Source organism: Jaculus jaculus, chromosome 2 (genome assembly GCF_020740685.1).
Source record: "Jaculus jaculus isolate mJacJac1 chromosome 2, mJacJac1.mat.Y.cur, whole genome shotgun sequence".
In the NCBI taxonomy this organism is placed as follows: domain Eukaryota; kingdom Metazoa; phylum Chordata; class Mammalia; order Rodentia; family Dipodidae; genus Jaculus; species Jaculus jaculus.
Window position 1 is genome coordinate 58,774,989 of NC_059103.1, and position 14,392 is coordinate 58,789,380.

Here is a 14,392-nt window from a genome sequence, read left to right on the forward strand (position 1 = left end):
AGAGGCTCCTAAGAGCCTATCACTGATGTAGACTTAAAACACACCCAACCTGGCTCAGGGAATTTTGCAGAAGAGGGGCGGAAAGATTGTTAGAAGTGCAAGTTGGGACATTATGCCCAGAGACATTGACGCTCCCCCATAACTGACTGCTGCCCCTACAATGCATGACCTACAATCTCCATGGTGTTGACCTGCATTCCCAATGAGGAGGACCTCTTTGGAAAAGGGGCAGGGTTGATGGAAATGATGGTACCAACATGTGTTGTTTACATACTAAGTAGGTCCATAGCTAATAAAAATAATTTTTTATATTCTATTTTTTTATTAATTTCCATGACTATAAACAATATTCCATGGTAATGTCCTCCCTCCCCCCACTTTCCCTTTGAAACTCCATTCTCCATCATATCCCTGCCTCCTCTCAGTCATTCTCTCTTATTTTGATGACATAATATTTTCCTCCTATGATGATGGTCTTGTGTAGGTAGTGTCAGGCACTGTGAGGTCATGGATATCCAGGCTATTTTGTGTCTGGACAAATATGTTGTAAGGAGTCATACCCTTCCTTTGACTCTTACATTCTTTCCACCACCTCTTCCACAATGGACCCTGAGCCTTGGAAGGTGTGATAGACATATTGTACTGTTGAGCACTCCTGTCCCTTCTTCCCAGCACCTTGATGCCTTTTGAGTCATCTAAAGGTCACTGCCATCTGAAAAGAGAAGTTTCTCTACCAAAAGTGAGAGTAGCATTAATATATGGGTATGAACATTAAGAGAACTGCTTACTGGGCAGTTTGATGAGCATAGTATATACATTTAGCCAGACAGCAGCAGACGTTATACCCCTGGGGCTCATGACTACCACTTTTGTAGTATTTCATTATCAGGGATGTATTCCCTCCCATGGAACAGGCCTCCAGTCCAATTAGAGGGGAGTTGGTTTCCACCATGACAAGTGTGCCACTATTGCACCCATTGGCTCATTTGGCCTGGCTGGCAAAATATAAGGCTTACAGTGTCCACTGTTGGGTATCTCCACTGGTGATTTCTCTCTATCCCATTGAACTGCATGCAGAATGACTTCTTCCTGCTTTCTGTCAGCTAAAAAAGAAAGTGAACAAAGTGGGCTGAAGAAATGGCTCAGAGGTTAAGGCACTTATCTGCAAAGCCTTAACAACCCGGTTTCAGTTCCCTAGTACTCACATAAAGCCAGATGCACAAAGTGGCACATGCATCTAGAGTTCACATGCAGCAGCCGGAGACTTTTAGAGCCCTTTATCTGTGTAGCTCTCTCCTACATCTCTGGCTTATCACATTCTCCCAGTTCATTCTCCTTGGACCTCTTCCCTTTAGCAGGGTCATCCACTTTGCTTGGGAGTCTGTGTCCAGAGCACAGCTTGCCCCTTCTTTGAGGTTACCATCATCACATTTTGTTCAGTATTCTGGATGCCTCATTGGATGGCAAATCCAGCCCAGGTGTTCTGCAGCAGACAGAAGCAAAAATTGATGATGATGCTTCTCGCCATGCCCACAGAAGGGCACTTCCCGTTTTTGGTCCCTAACCAAAGAAAACAATAAAAATCTGAAGCACGTGAGAGCAAACTAGGGAAGGTAGAGATGCTAATCCAAGCCATTTTGTAGCAGCCCCCAAGCCCATGAAAGCATTCTCATAAAATCTGATTTCCCTAGGGCCTCGTCAAAAGGAGTTGACATTTGTTTTGTCTTTATAGCTTTCTTGAGATATAATTCACATACCATACAAGTAGCAGATTTAAAATATATAAGACTAGTGAAATGGCTCAGTGGGTACAGTGCTTGCCATATATGCATGAGGACCTGAGTTTGAATCCCCAGCACCATGTGACTGTGACAGTACATGCCTGTAATCCTAGCACTGGGGAAATGGAGACAGGGAATCCCTGAGGATCACTAGCTAGCTGGTCTAGCCAAATTGGTGAGCTCTAGGTTCTTCTGAAAGAGGTCATTTCTCAAGAATAAAGTGCATAATGGTTAAATAAGACATCCATCACTAACTTCTGTCCATCCCCATGCATATGCACACATGTGTGCATGCACACCACACACTATACCCACATGTATACAAAGACACATGGGCTCTGTGACACTGATAATTTTGTAACCATGACCATGATCTATTTTTAAAATAATTTTGACCCTCATATGTATTAGCAATCACTCCCAATTATTCCCTACCCATTTTCCGCCACACTAACTCCAAAAACCAGTAATCTACTTGCTGTCTCTATGGACTTTTTCCTGGCCATTTCATGTCAGTGCTATCATACATGATATGGTCTTTCAGATCTGACTTCTTTCACCTAGAATAGCATACTCATTTTTGGTATATTGGTGTGTTGCAGTACGGTTCACATTGCTGTTAGAAATCACCCAACCAAGAACAGCTTCTGGGAAAAAGAGGCTTATTTTGGCTTATAGGCTCTAGGGGAAGCTCCACGATGGCAGGGGGAAATGATGGCATGAGCAAAAGGTGGACATCACCCACTGGCCAACATAAGGTGGACAATAGCAACAGGATAGTGTGCCAAAGACTGGCATGGGGAAACTGGCTATAACACCCATAAGCCCGTGCCCAACAATACACTCCCTCCAGGAGGCATTAATTCCCAAATCTCCATCAGCTGGGAACCTACCATTCAGAACACCTGAGTTTATGGGGGACGCCTGAATCAAGCCACCACATTCCGTCCCTGGCCCCCATAAACTGATAACCATACATGATGTAAAATGCATTGCATTCATCTAACTTTAAAAGTCCCATAGTTTTTATCAATTCCAATGATATTCATACATCCCCGTAGTCCAAGATCTTTTAACTGAGCCGTAATACCAAAAAATAATCTCAAAAAACCCATAATGGCACAGAATATTCACACTGTGAAAGATTGCATTGGACATAGTAAAGAAACATTCAAAACAAGCAGGGCAAACATCAAACTTGGTAGCTTCAAGTCCAACAACTCTAGCCAGTGATAAATCTCCAAGTTCAGTAATTCTAAGCAGGTACTAGTCTCTGGCATTCCAATTCCGCCCCTCCAGCTAGGCTACTCACAGTCCTGGAAAATTTCATCCGGGCCGGCAGCTCTCCTTAACAGCCATCTCATGGTCCCGGCATCTCCACTGGGGCTCCACTAAAAGCCACTGTTCATCCTCATGGCCCCATGGGGTCTCCATGCAGGCATCCAACAAAACCTGCTTCACACTGCCCATGGCCCCTTCCAAAACACAAGACTGTGTTGCAAACTCAATGACCCTCTCTCCCCTGCATTTCTTATACTCCACAATACCAGGTAGGGTGCCAGTTTTTAATGCATGGGGTAATAAAGCAGACTTTGAAGAACAGGACTCTCCTTCAGCACTCAGGCCCCTTCAAAAGAATGAACATTCTTCCTGTTGCCCTAGCACAGGTCAGCTAGCCCAGTCTCAAAGGTTATAATTTCTCAGTTGCACCTGAACAGGCAACAGTTCACCCAAAGATTTTTCTTTCTGTGCCATATCCCTCTGTCCACACTAGTTCATTTCTATGCAAAGCAACCTCGCACAACTTCTCAGGACACAGGCATAACAGCAAGCTTCTCACAAACTGCTAGCCCAGTCCAAGCAAAGCTCTTTCTCACCCTCATAAGCCAAACCCCACAGTCCATGGATGCATTCGGTTCTTGCAGCTCAGACTAGAATAGTCCACCAAGCTGTACTTACAGCACTGCAAGGCATCTCTTAGGCCAAGGTTTCAAATCATCCCATATTCCTCTTGAAAATCAGCTCCAAAAGGCCAAAGCCACATAGTCAGGTGTCTAACAGCAATCCCACTCCTCAGTACCACTTTACGTTGCAGTCAGGTTCACATTGCTGATAGAAATCACCCAACCAAGAGCAGCTTCTGGGAAAAAGAGGTTTATTTTGGCTTAAAGGCTGGAGGGGACACTCCACGATGGCAGGGGAAAACGATGGCACGAGCAGAGGGTGGACATCACCTCCTGGCCAACATTAGGTAGACCACAGCAACAGGAGAGTGTGCCAAACACCGGCAAGGGAAACTGGCTATAATGCCCATAAGCCTGCCCCCAACTGTACACTGCTCCAGGAGGCATTAATTCCCAAATCTCCATCAGCTGGGAACCTAGCATTCAGAACATCTAAGTTTATGGGGGACACCTGAATCAAACCACCACATTTGTGCATGTGGAAGTCATAGGACATCTTCAGATATTAGTCCTCACTTAACCGCCTACCTTATTTGAGGCAGTTTTTAAAAAATATTTTTAATTTTTTTTTTTTATTTATTTGAGAGAGAAACCGAGAAAGAGGTAGATAGAGAGAATGGGCACACCAGGGCCTCCAGATGCATGTGCCACCTTGTGCATCTGGCTTACATGAGTCCTGGGGAATCAACCTTGGGTCTTTGGGCTTTGTAGGCAAGCCCCTTAACCACTCAGCTATCTCTCCAGCCCTGAAGCAGGTTTTATTCTCATTGTTTACCACCATATTGAACTTTTAATAAATTGTCCTATCTCCACCTCCCTTCTCAGATAGATGTACTGGTATTACAGATGCCCACCACAGTGACTGCTTTTATTAAACTCAGGTACTCAGCCTTGTGCAACAACTACTTTGTTCACTGAGTCACCTCTGGACCTCGAATGACATTTTCAGTATGTTGTAGCATGTGTGAGTTCATGCATCAAACAATATTCCTTTGCATGGATATTCCATATCTTCCCAGCTGATGCCCACTTGGGACATGTCTATCTTTTTGCCCTTATGAAAAATACTGCAGTGAGTAGTCATGTCCAGATTTGTGTGCGTGTGTGTGTGTGTGTGTGTGTGTGTGTGTGTGCATGCTCTTTAAGCTCTGTTGGGTTGTGTGCTAACTGTGTCTGACACTTAGACTTCCAGACTGTTTTCCATAATGGCTCTCCTCTTTCACACCTAGTAGTGATATACAAGATACCCATGCTGGTTGTTTGTTGTTGGTCCAGGCAGTTTCCACTTGCTGGGAGAAAGCACACTCTAGGCAGAGAGCAGGCTGCTGTTGGATCACTGGTCATGTTCCTTCCTTGAAACTGTGGCAGAAAACTCAGTGTGTCTTGGGGCAAGGGCACGTACTGCCCACTTTACAGTGACAACTCTGGCAGCTTGGTTATGTAGTATTTCTGACAGCAAGGCCTGTACTGTGAGCTGGCAACTTTGCTCCTGCTGCTATAGTCCAGTGAAAATTGATGGGACTCCCTGTGCTGCAGTAGTGACAAGCCTGTGGCCATTTTGAACTGTGAGAACCACTGACCCCCCAACCAGGAGAATAGGATGGCATTCACCATGGCTTCACCATGAGCAAGACCTTGGCTCATTCACATAGCTTTTCCTCTGTATGCCCCAGCCTTGCCTGGGACAGAATAGATCCTCAGCTCAGGATCCTGGGAGAGAATAGATCCTGTGTTGCTGATTGGAGCAACTAGGCTGGTTGGAGCCCAGGGAAGCTTCCCTCTCACCTTAGTGGCCATGAGAGTTTAAAGCATGCAATTCCAAAGTCTCCATGCCATCTTGCTTTCAGTTTAAGTACACAGCAAGATTAAAGTTTGTTGTACGACATTTGGCCACATCTTTGAGCTTTCTTAGATGAGACATTGCTTTTTTTTTTTTTTTTGTTCTTTTTTTATTTATTTATTTGAGAGCGACAGACACAGAGAGAAAGACAGATAGAGGGAGAGAGAGAGAGAATGGGCACGCCAGGGCTTCCAGCCTCTGCAAACGAACTCCCAGACGCGTGCACCCCCTTGTGCATCTGGCTAACGTGGGACCTGGGGAACCGAGCCTCGAACCGGGGTCCTTAGGCTTCACAGGCAAGCGCTTAACCGCTAAGCCATCTCTCCAGGCATGCTTTGTTTAATTTACACTTCCACCCAAAGAACCTCCTGTGATAACTAAACTATTGGTGAAGAGAATTTTAAGGACATAAGACTTTGATGGTGTGATCTAATTGAGAGTGTCACAGGGATGGAAGAATAAAATCTGTCCTCCTGGCATGCAGATTACATTTTGCTTTGTGCTAGATTTCTCTCTGGTCATTCAAAGTCCTTGGTATCTTGCTCACCAGATCACATAAGTGCACCTTTTCTTCCTTGTGCATCTTCCCTGTTAAAGTAGTAATTAGCATGTTTCAAGTTTCTCTTTTAATGTCCTTTAGCCTTTTTCCAGATAAGCATAATCTGAGGAGTCAGTGGGAGATAGAAATTTCCTCAGTACAGCCGGGCGTGGTGGCGCACGCCTTTAATCCCAGCACTTGGGAGGCAGAGGTAGGAGGATTGCCATGAGTTCGAGGCCACCCTGAGACTCCATAGTGAATTCCAGGTCAGCCTGGGCTACCGTGAGACCCTACCTCGAAAAACCAAAAAAAAAGAAAAAAAGAAATTTCCTCAGTACAAAGGCAGTTTTAAAACACAGCTCCATTTCCTGCAGGCCCTGGAACAAGGCTAGGACAGGAATCTTTTGTTCCCTTTGAACTGGGTTTATTAACTTAGCCATGAAGCAGGTGGTATCCCCAGGCCATTGTGGCAATTTGCTGTCCTGTCCCACCCCATCCCCAGACTTCCCTGGCAGTCCTGGCTAGCCTAGAGAACTGAAACTGCAGGATGCAGGCAGAGCTCTGTTGAGTCCTCATGGTGCTCTTCCTGTGATCACAAGCCCCTGGTCCTCCCTGTCACCTCACACCTGTGGGAGTATCACTGAGCCCATCACCAAAAGCCTCTCACTGGAAGCCTTGTACAGGTGATGGTGATTTTCCATTTCCTCCTCAAAAAAAAAAAAAAAAGAGCAATTCTAAAACTGCACATTTATTAACAGGTATGGTAACTTAGCCTCTGGTTAATTAAGGTTTTTCTGTATTAGAGCTGCTGTTCTCACTTCCGTGAGTCAAGGGAGTGATAGGAACTTTTAGTTGGCCATGGGCTCTGGTTAGCTGCATTTAATTAAGGTTTTGTTGTCTCCACATATTTTTCCTATATTCTCTCTAGGGAGATGCAGTTAAAGACTTGATGCTTCGCTTCCTGGGTGAGAAAGCTGCAGCAAAGAGACAAGTCTTAAATGCCAACTCAGTGGAGCAGTCTTTCGTGGGCCTGAAACAGCTCATTGTAAGTAACAATGCCCTGATCTTCAGCACTGCTTTTGATAAGTCCTTTCTTCCTTTATAGTCTTTTCCCCAAAAGTTAATTACTCTGAATACATCATTGAAGCTCTTGTAGTCTTGTTGGATTAAATACCAGTCACGTGTAGCAGAGAGTTTTGTATTGCACGCTGATGATTTTAACTTAAAAGGCCATTATTTTAATGATCAAATGACATGACATTCATACTTGCATTGAATATAACAAATAAAGAGGGATGATTTCTTTGTTCTATTATTTTTTTGTCGTCCTTATTTGGGAGGTGTTTTGTTTTGTTTTGTTTTGTTTTGTTTTGTTTTGTTTTGTTTTGTTCTGTTTTTCTGGGGTAGGGTCTCACTCTAGCCCAGGCTGACCAGGAATTCACTATTTAGTTCCAGGCTGGCCTCAAACTCACAGCAGTCCTCTTATCACTGCCTCCCAAGTGCTAGGATTAAAGGCATCGGGAATGGTTTAGCAGTTGGTACTTGCCTCCAAAGCCAAAGGAACCAGATTTTTTTTTATTAATATATAATTTTATTATTGACAACTTTTGTACTTACAGAAAATTACCCATGATAATTCCCTCCCTTCCCCCCTTTTCCCTTCACAACTCTACTCTCCATCATATCCCCTCCTTCTCTCCATTAGTCTCTCTTTTATTTTGATGTCATTGTCTTTTTCTCCTATTATGAGGGTCTTGTGAAGGTATTGCAAGGCACTATGAGATTGTGGATATTGAGGCTAATTTCTGTCTGGAAAGTTGCATTGTAAGGACTGATACCCTTCCTTTGGCTCTTAAATTATTTCCGCTACCTCTTTTGCAGTGGACCCTGAGCCTTGAAGGGTGTGATAAAGATGTTTCAGTGCTGAGCACTCCTCTGTCACTTCTCAGCACTGTGTTGCCTTTTGCATCATCTCAGTGATCACCACCATCTGAAAAGAGAAGCTTCTCTAACCGAAAGTGAGAGTAGCATTAATATATAAATATGAACATTAAGTGTAGTGCTTACTAGGCAGTTTGGTGAGCATTATACATGCACTTAACCAGACAAGAGCAGGCTTTATACCCCTAAGGCTCATGACCTCCCCTGCCATAGACTTTTGATTAGGCTTTCAGTACCAGGCAGGTATTTCCTCCCATAGAGTGGGCCTTCAGTCCAATTAGAGAGCAGTTGGTTGCCCCTAGAGCAGACATGCCACTCTTGCACCTGTTCAGTCATTTGGCCTGTCTGGCCAAACTTGAGGCTTCCAGTGTCCATTTTTTTCACCTCTGGTGTCTTCTGTTTCCCATAGGACTACATGCAGTGCAGCTTTTTCCAACTTTCAGTAGGCTGGCAAAGGACCCAGGTTTGATTTCCCCAGGACCCACATAAGCCAGATGCATAAGGTAGCGCATGCATCTGGAGTTCATTTGCAGTGGCTGGAGGTCCTGGCGTGCCTATTCTCTTCCTCTCCTTCCCTACTCCCCCCCCCCCCAAACATAATAAATAAGGGAAAAAAAATTCTTTTGGTTTTTGGAGGTAGGGTTTCACTGTAGTTTAGACTGACCTGGAATTCACTATGTAGTCTCAAGGTGGCCTTGAACTTGTGGTGATCCTTCTTCCTTTGCCTCCAGAGTGCTGGGATTAAAGGTGTGCACCACCCACCACACCCAGCTCAGAAAAAAAAAAATACACACACACACATATATGTATATTTGGTTTTTCAAGGTAGGGTTTCACTCTAGTCCAGGCTGACCTGGAATTCACTATGTAGTCTCAGGCTGGCCTTGAACTCATGGCGATCCTCCTACCTCTGCCTCCCAAGTGCTGGGATTAAAGGCACGTGCCACCATACCCTGCCTCGAAAAAAATATTTTTAAAGATATCTACCATCAGGCCTGGCTTATTTTTGTTGCTTTTTAAAAAATTCATATCTTTGTTTATTTGAGAGAGAAAGAGGCAGATAAAGAGAGAAAGAATAGGCATGACAGGGCTTGTAGCCACTGCAGACGAACTCCAGACGAATGTGCCACCTTGTGTATCTGGCTTTATGTGGGTACTGGGGAATTGAACCTTGGTCCTTTGGCTTTGAAGGGAAGCACCTTAACTGCTAAGCCATCTCTCCAGCCCCGTTTACTTATTTTTTTTAATATTTTTGTTCACTTTTTATTTATTTATTTGAGAGCAACAGACACAGAGAGAAAGACAGATAGAGGGAGATAGAGAGAATGGGCGCGCCAGGGCTTCCAGCCTCTGCAAATGAACTCCAGACGCGTGCGCCCCGTGGTACATCTGGCTAACGTGGGACCTGGGGAACCGAGCCTCGAACCGGGGTCCATAGGCTTCACAGGCGAGCGCTTAACTGCTAAGCCATCTCTCCAGCCCCTGTTTACTTATTTTGAGATAGAATCTCACTATGTTTCCTAGGCTAATCTCAAATTCATGCTATCTTTCCACCTCAGCCTCCCAAGCACAACTATGGACCTTGCCCAGTTTTGTTCTCTTTTTAAATATACTCCATTTTCTCCATTTGGTAGAGAGGATTTACTAGTGAATAGATTTCCTCAACATTAGACTTTATCATAAATTCTGTAAACAGGTGTCTGTAACTAATCTGTTCAAGGTGACCAGTATGCTGACCAAAATGCTGGTTAGCTTGTGTGAACTCTAGATCTGTGAGGGAGCTTTAAAAGTGTCAGGTTACAGTTCTAAGTTATTGAGGGAAGTCCTAGAAGTTTATCATATATCTCTCCTTCTGGTAAACAAGTATTCTTAAGCCATCGCCACATCTCTCCACCCCTAGCCTTACTCATATATGCTGGCATTGCTCCTCAGTGGTCCAGCCTTGGGAACCATGCTCATGTGTGAATGTGATCAGCGGGAGCACCTTTTGGAAGGTGTCCGGACCCTGCACTGCCTTCCTTAACTATGGACAGTTGGCAGGGAGTGTCCTACTTCATTCATTTGTTTCTTAGGAGTTTCTCATCATGTTCTTGGCTATAACTTAGTCTTCTTAAGCTGAGTTCAGATTTCACCTGTTTCATGCATGTATGGCAGGATCTCTTGTCACTGTAAACAAACACCAGATGCTTGTGCCACTTTTGCATCTGGCTTTTATGTGGGTGGCTGGGAAATTGAACCCTGGCCAGCAGGCTTTGCAAGCAAGCTCCTTTAACCTCTGAGCCATCTCCCCAGTGCCCATGCAGGCCATTTGAATTGGTGATGAAGCCAGGCTTAGTGGTGCATACATGTAATCCCAGCACTCAGGAGGCAGAGGTAGGATTGCCATGAGTTCAAGGCGACTATGAGACTACATTGTGAATTTCAGGTCAGCCTTGGCTAGAGCAAAATCCTACCTCGAAAAACCAAAAATAAAAATAAAGTAAAATAAGCAGTTTTAAGAAAATAAATAAGGGGCTGGAGAGATGGCTTAGTGGTTAGGCGCTTGCCTGTGAAGCCTAAGGACCCTGATTCGAGGCTCAATTCCCCAGGACTCACGTTAGCTAGATATACAAGGAGGCGCACACGTCTTGAGGTCGTTTGCAGTGGCTGGAGACCCTGGCGCACCCATTCTCTGTCTGTGTCTCTGTCTCTGTCTGTCTGTCTGTCTCTCTCTCTCTGCCTCTTTCTCTGTTGCTCTCAAATAAATAAAAATATAACTGAATAAAATATTTTTAAAAGAAAATAAATAAATTGGTGATGAAGGCTATTCTATGAACTGAAAACAAACAAAAATAGTTTTCTCAGTTTATTTTGGAGACGCCTAAGACTCAGACTCAGTGTAGAGGTTAGGATTGGGCTCTCGCTTGTGTACTACATAAATCCCATAGTGGCAAAGCAGCTTGTGGCAGAAATCAGAATTAAATATGCCTAGTTCTTTTATCACTTCAGCTCTACCTTTAGCTTTGACTGGAAAGGGAGGTATTTTATCCTGCCCTAATTCTATAGAAATTTCTGGTGTTTGAGAGGCGATGATTTGAATTGAAATTGGAGAGGAGTGTTTTCTCCACCTTTAACAGTAACATTCCGCAAAGCAGAATAGCTCCTTTTCTTCACTGACTAGCTCTCATGAATTCAGATGCCTTATATCCATGTGTGGTTTTATGAGCTCTGTTCTTCATGAGAAGTCTTCCTGGTTTAGGAGGAGTCAGGCTACCACTGTGGCTAGGATACCTCCAACAGTGACAAAGCATGGCATAGAGTGTAGACACACAGGTGACTTTCGGGAACCTGGAAAGAACCATTCTCTGTGGTGATATTGACCAGGACTTCACCAGTGATTTCTAGACTCTTCTTCTTTTTATTTATTTTTAATCATTTTATTTATTTATTTTCTTGTAAACAGGGAGAGATAGAGATAAGAAAGGCTAGAGGGATGGCTGAGCAATTAAGGCACTTGTCTGCAAAGCCAAAGGACCCAGGTTCAATTCCCCAGGACCCACATAAGCCAGATGCACAAGGTGGTGCATGCATCTGGAGTTAGTTTACAACATCTGGAGGCCCTGGCGTACCTATTCTCTCTGTCTGTCCCTCTTTCTCTCTCTCTGCCTCTCCCTCTATCTGCCTCTTTATGTCTCTGAAATAAATTAATTAAAATATTTTTTTAAAAGAAAGAGAGAAGGAGCATGCCAGGGCCTTCAGCCACTGCAAACTAACTGCAGATGCATGAGTACTGAGCATCTGGCTTTACATAGGGAACCAGGGTCATTAGGCTTTTCAGTCAAGCACCTTAACCACTGAGAAATCCCTCCAGCCCTGGACTCTCTCCATATATATTTTTTATTGACAACCTCTATACTTAGAGATAACAAACCATGGTATTTCCCTCCCCTTCCTCTCTCCATTAGTCTCTCTTTTAATTTGACGTCATCATCTTTTTCTCCTATTATGAGTGTCTTATGTTGGTATTGCTAGACACTGTGAGGTCATGGATAACGAGGCCAGTTTCTGTCTGAACAGTTGCATTGTAAGGAGTGGTACCCTTCCTGTGGCTCTTACATTCTTTCCACCATCTCTTCCGCAACAGACCCAGAGCCTTGGAGGCTGTGATGACTCCTTTTAAATACTGCCCCAGTTCTCACTTCCTATAGTCCTCCTAGCAGCACATATTTTATGTGCCCTCCATTAAGAGCCAAGGGAAAACAAACCCTTCCACTGGAAGCTTCGTTTCTTATTCTTTTTTATTTTTCATTTAATTTATTTATTTGAGAGAGGGAGAAAGAGGCAGATAGACAGAGAATGCACATGTCAGGGCCTCCAGCCACTGAAAACAAACTCCAGATACATGTGCCACCTTGTGCATCTAGCTTAAATAGGTACTGGAGAATTAAACCTGGCTTCTTAAGATTCACTGGCAAGCACCTTAACCACTAAGCTATCTCTCCAGCCCTTTTTTCAGTTTTTTGTGGTAGGGTCTTGGTCTAGACCAGACTGACCTGGATTTCACTATGTAGTCTCAAGCTGGCCTCCAATTCACAACAATTCTGCTACCTCAGCCTCCCATGTGCTGGAATTACAGGTGTGTGTCACCACACCCAGCTTTGTTTCTTTTTCTTTTTGGATTTTATTTTATTTTTATTAGCATTTTCCATGATTATAAAAAAAATCCCATGGTAATTCCCTCTCTCCACCCCCCCCCACTTTCTCCTTTGAAATTCTATTCTCCATCATATTACCTCCCCATTCTTTTTCTTTGTTTTTTTCCAAGGTAGGGTCTTACTGTATCCCAGGCTGACCGCAAATTCACTATGTACTCTCAAGGGTGGCCTCAAACTCACAGTGATCCTCATACCTCTGCCTCCCTAGTGCTGAGATTAAAGGCATGTGTCACCACGCCAGGCTTGTTTCTTATCCTTTATATTATGTTATCCTTCTGATTTCAGATCAAGCTTGGGAAACCTTTTGTATCTTGCAAAAATAAAATGTCTAGTTTTGATAACATATGAACCTTGTCAGAGTACACTGTTTTTCAGATTTGGCCTTGATGGATACATGTAATCTGGAAGATAGCCTGGGTCATCATTGTCAGTAAGTAGTGCTGTAGCTTAGGGTGCGGGCAAAGCCACATCATGAGAACTAAGAATCCATAGTAAGCACTGCGACAGTTAAGAACTGTCTGTCTCATTCACAGGGAATCTGCACATCGCATAATCAAAATAAGGAAATGAGTAAGCGAATAGAGAAGGGGCCCTGGCAAGAAGCTCCCCTTGTGAGACAGAATTAGAGTCGGAATTCTGGTTGAAAGAATTGAAGGAAGAAGAGCCAGGCATAGTGGTGTGTGGAAGGTGTCATGCTATTAGTAAAGAAGTATAGGAGAATTACACATTTGAGGGAAGGCTAGGCTGCATGCAAAACCTTGTCTCGGTAAAACAACAGCAGCAACAAAGAAGTAGAGTCTGGTGTGGAGGTGCAGGTCTTTAATCCCAGCCCTGGGAGGCTGAGGTAACTCTGCAGAATGAGAGTGAAACTCTATGGGGGTGTGGGCAGCAAGATAGAGGGGCTAGGCAAATGGCTCAATGTGAAAAGTGCTTACCATGCAAGCACGAGGAGTGAGTTCAGATCCTTAGTATCCACATAAAATGCTGTATGTGGCAGCCTGCATCTATAGTCCCAACACTAGGTTGAGACAAGAGGATCCCCAGGGCTCACTGGCTAGCTTGTCTGGATCAATTGATGAGCTCCAGGTTTAGTAAAAGACACTGTCTCAAAAAGCAAGGTGGAAAGCCATCAAGACGCCCAGCATTTACCTCTAGCCTACACACATGCACCCAGATAGACAAACGTGTATGTACACCCCCCCCACACACAAACACACACATGTATACAGACAAAAAGGAAATATGTGGATGAAGAGCTCACATGAGGGGACATATGGAGTGGGGTGATTACAGTATCTGAAAGAATTAAGAAGAGCCACAAATGGAAAATCTTACTGAAGGAAGATAGAACATTCTTCCTCTGCTATGAGGGGTAAGGAAAAGGTCAGATAGACTTGGCCTGTAACATAGCATGTGTTCACACTGCCTCCAGGAACCCAAGGGTTACTGGAGGGACCTCAGAATATTGCAGACATAGACAAAGAGTCAACAGGCCAGTACTGGGTAGAGCATTTCATTTGAGTCCATTCAATATATTGAACTCTGCATTTGGAGATAAAGTGTGTGAGTTTTTCTTTTTTTAAAATGTGGAAAACTGGCTGTTTCCAGGTCCACCATGGAAGGAAGAGTCTCCA

General features: G+C 44.0%; 1 protein-coding gene across 4 annotated transcripts in view; it reads left to right on the forward strand.

Moving 5' to 3' along the window:
- Trappc12 (trafficking protein particle complex subunit 12) overlaps positions 1–14,392 on the forward strand; it is a 140,667-nt gene that overhangs the window by 30,565 nt on the left and 95,710 nt on the right. For all 4 annotated transcript variants that reach the window (XM_045143017.1, XM_045143019.1, XM_045143018.1 and 1 more), the window contains exon 3: positions 7,052–7,168. In XM_045143017.1, coding sequence (XP_044998952.1) covers positions 7,052–7,168 — 117 coding nt within the window. The remainder of the gene's footprint in view (positions 1–7,051; positions 7,169–14,392) is intronic.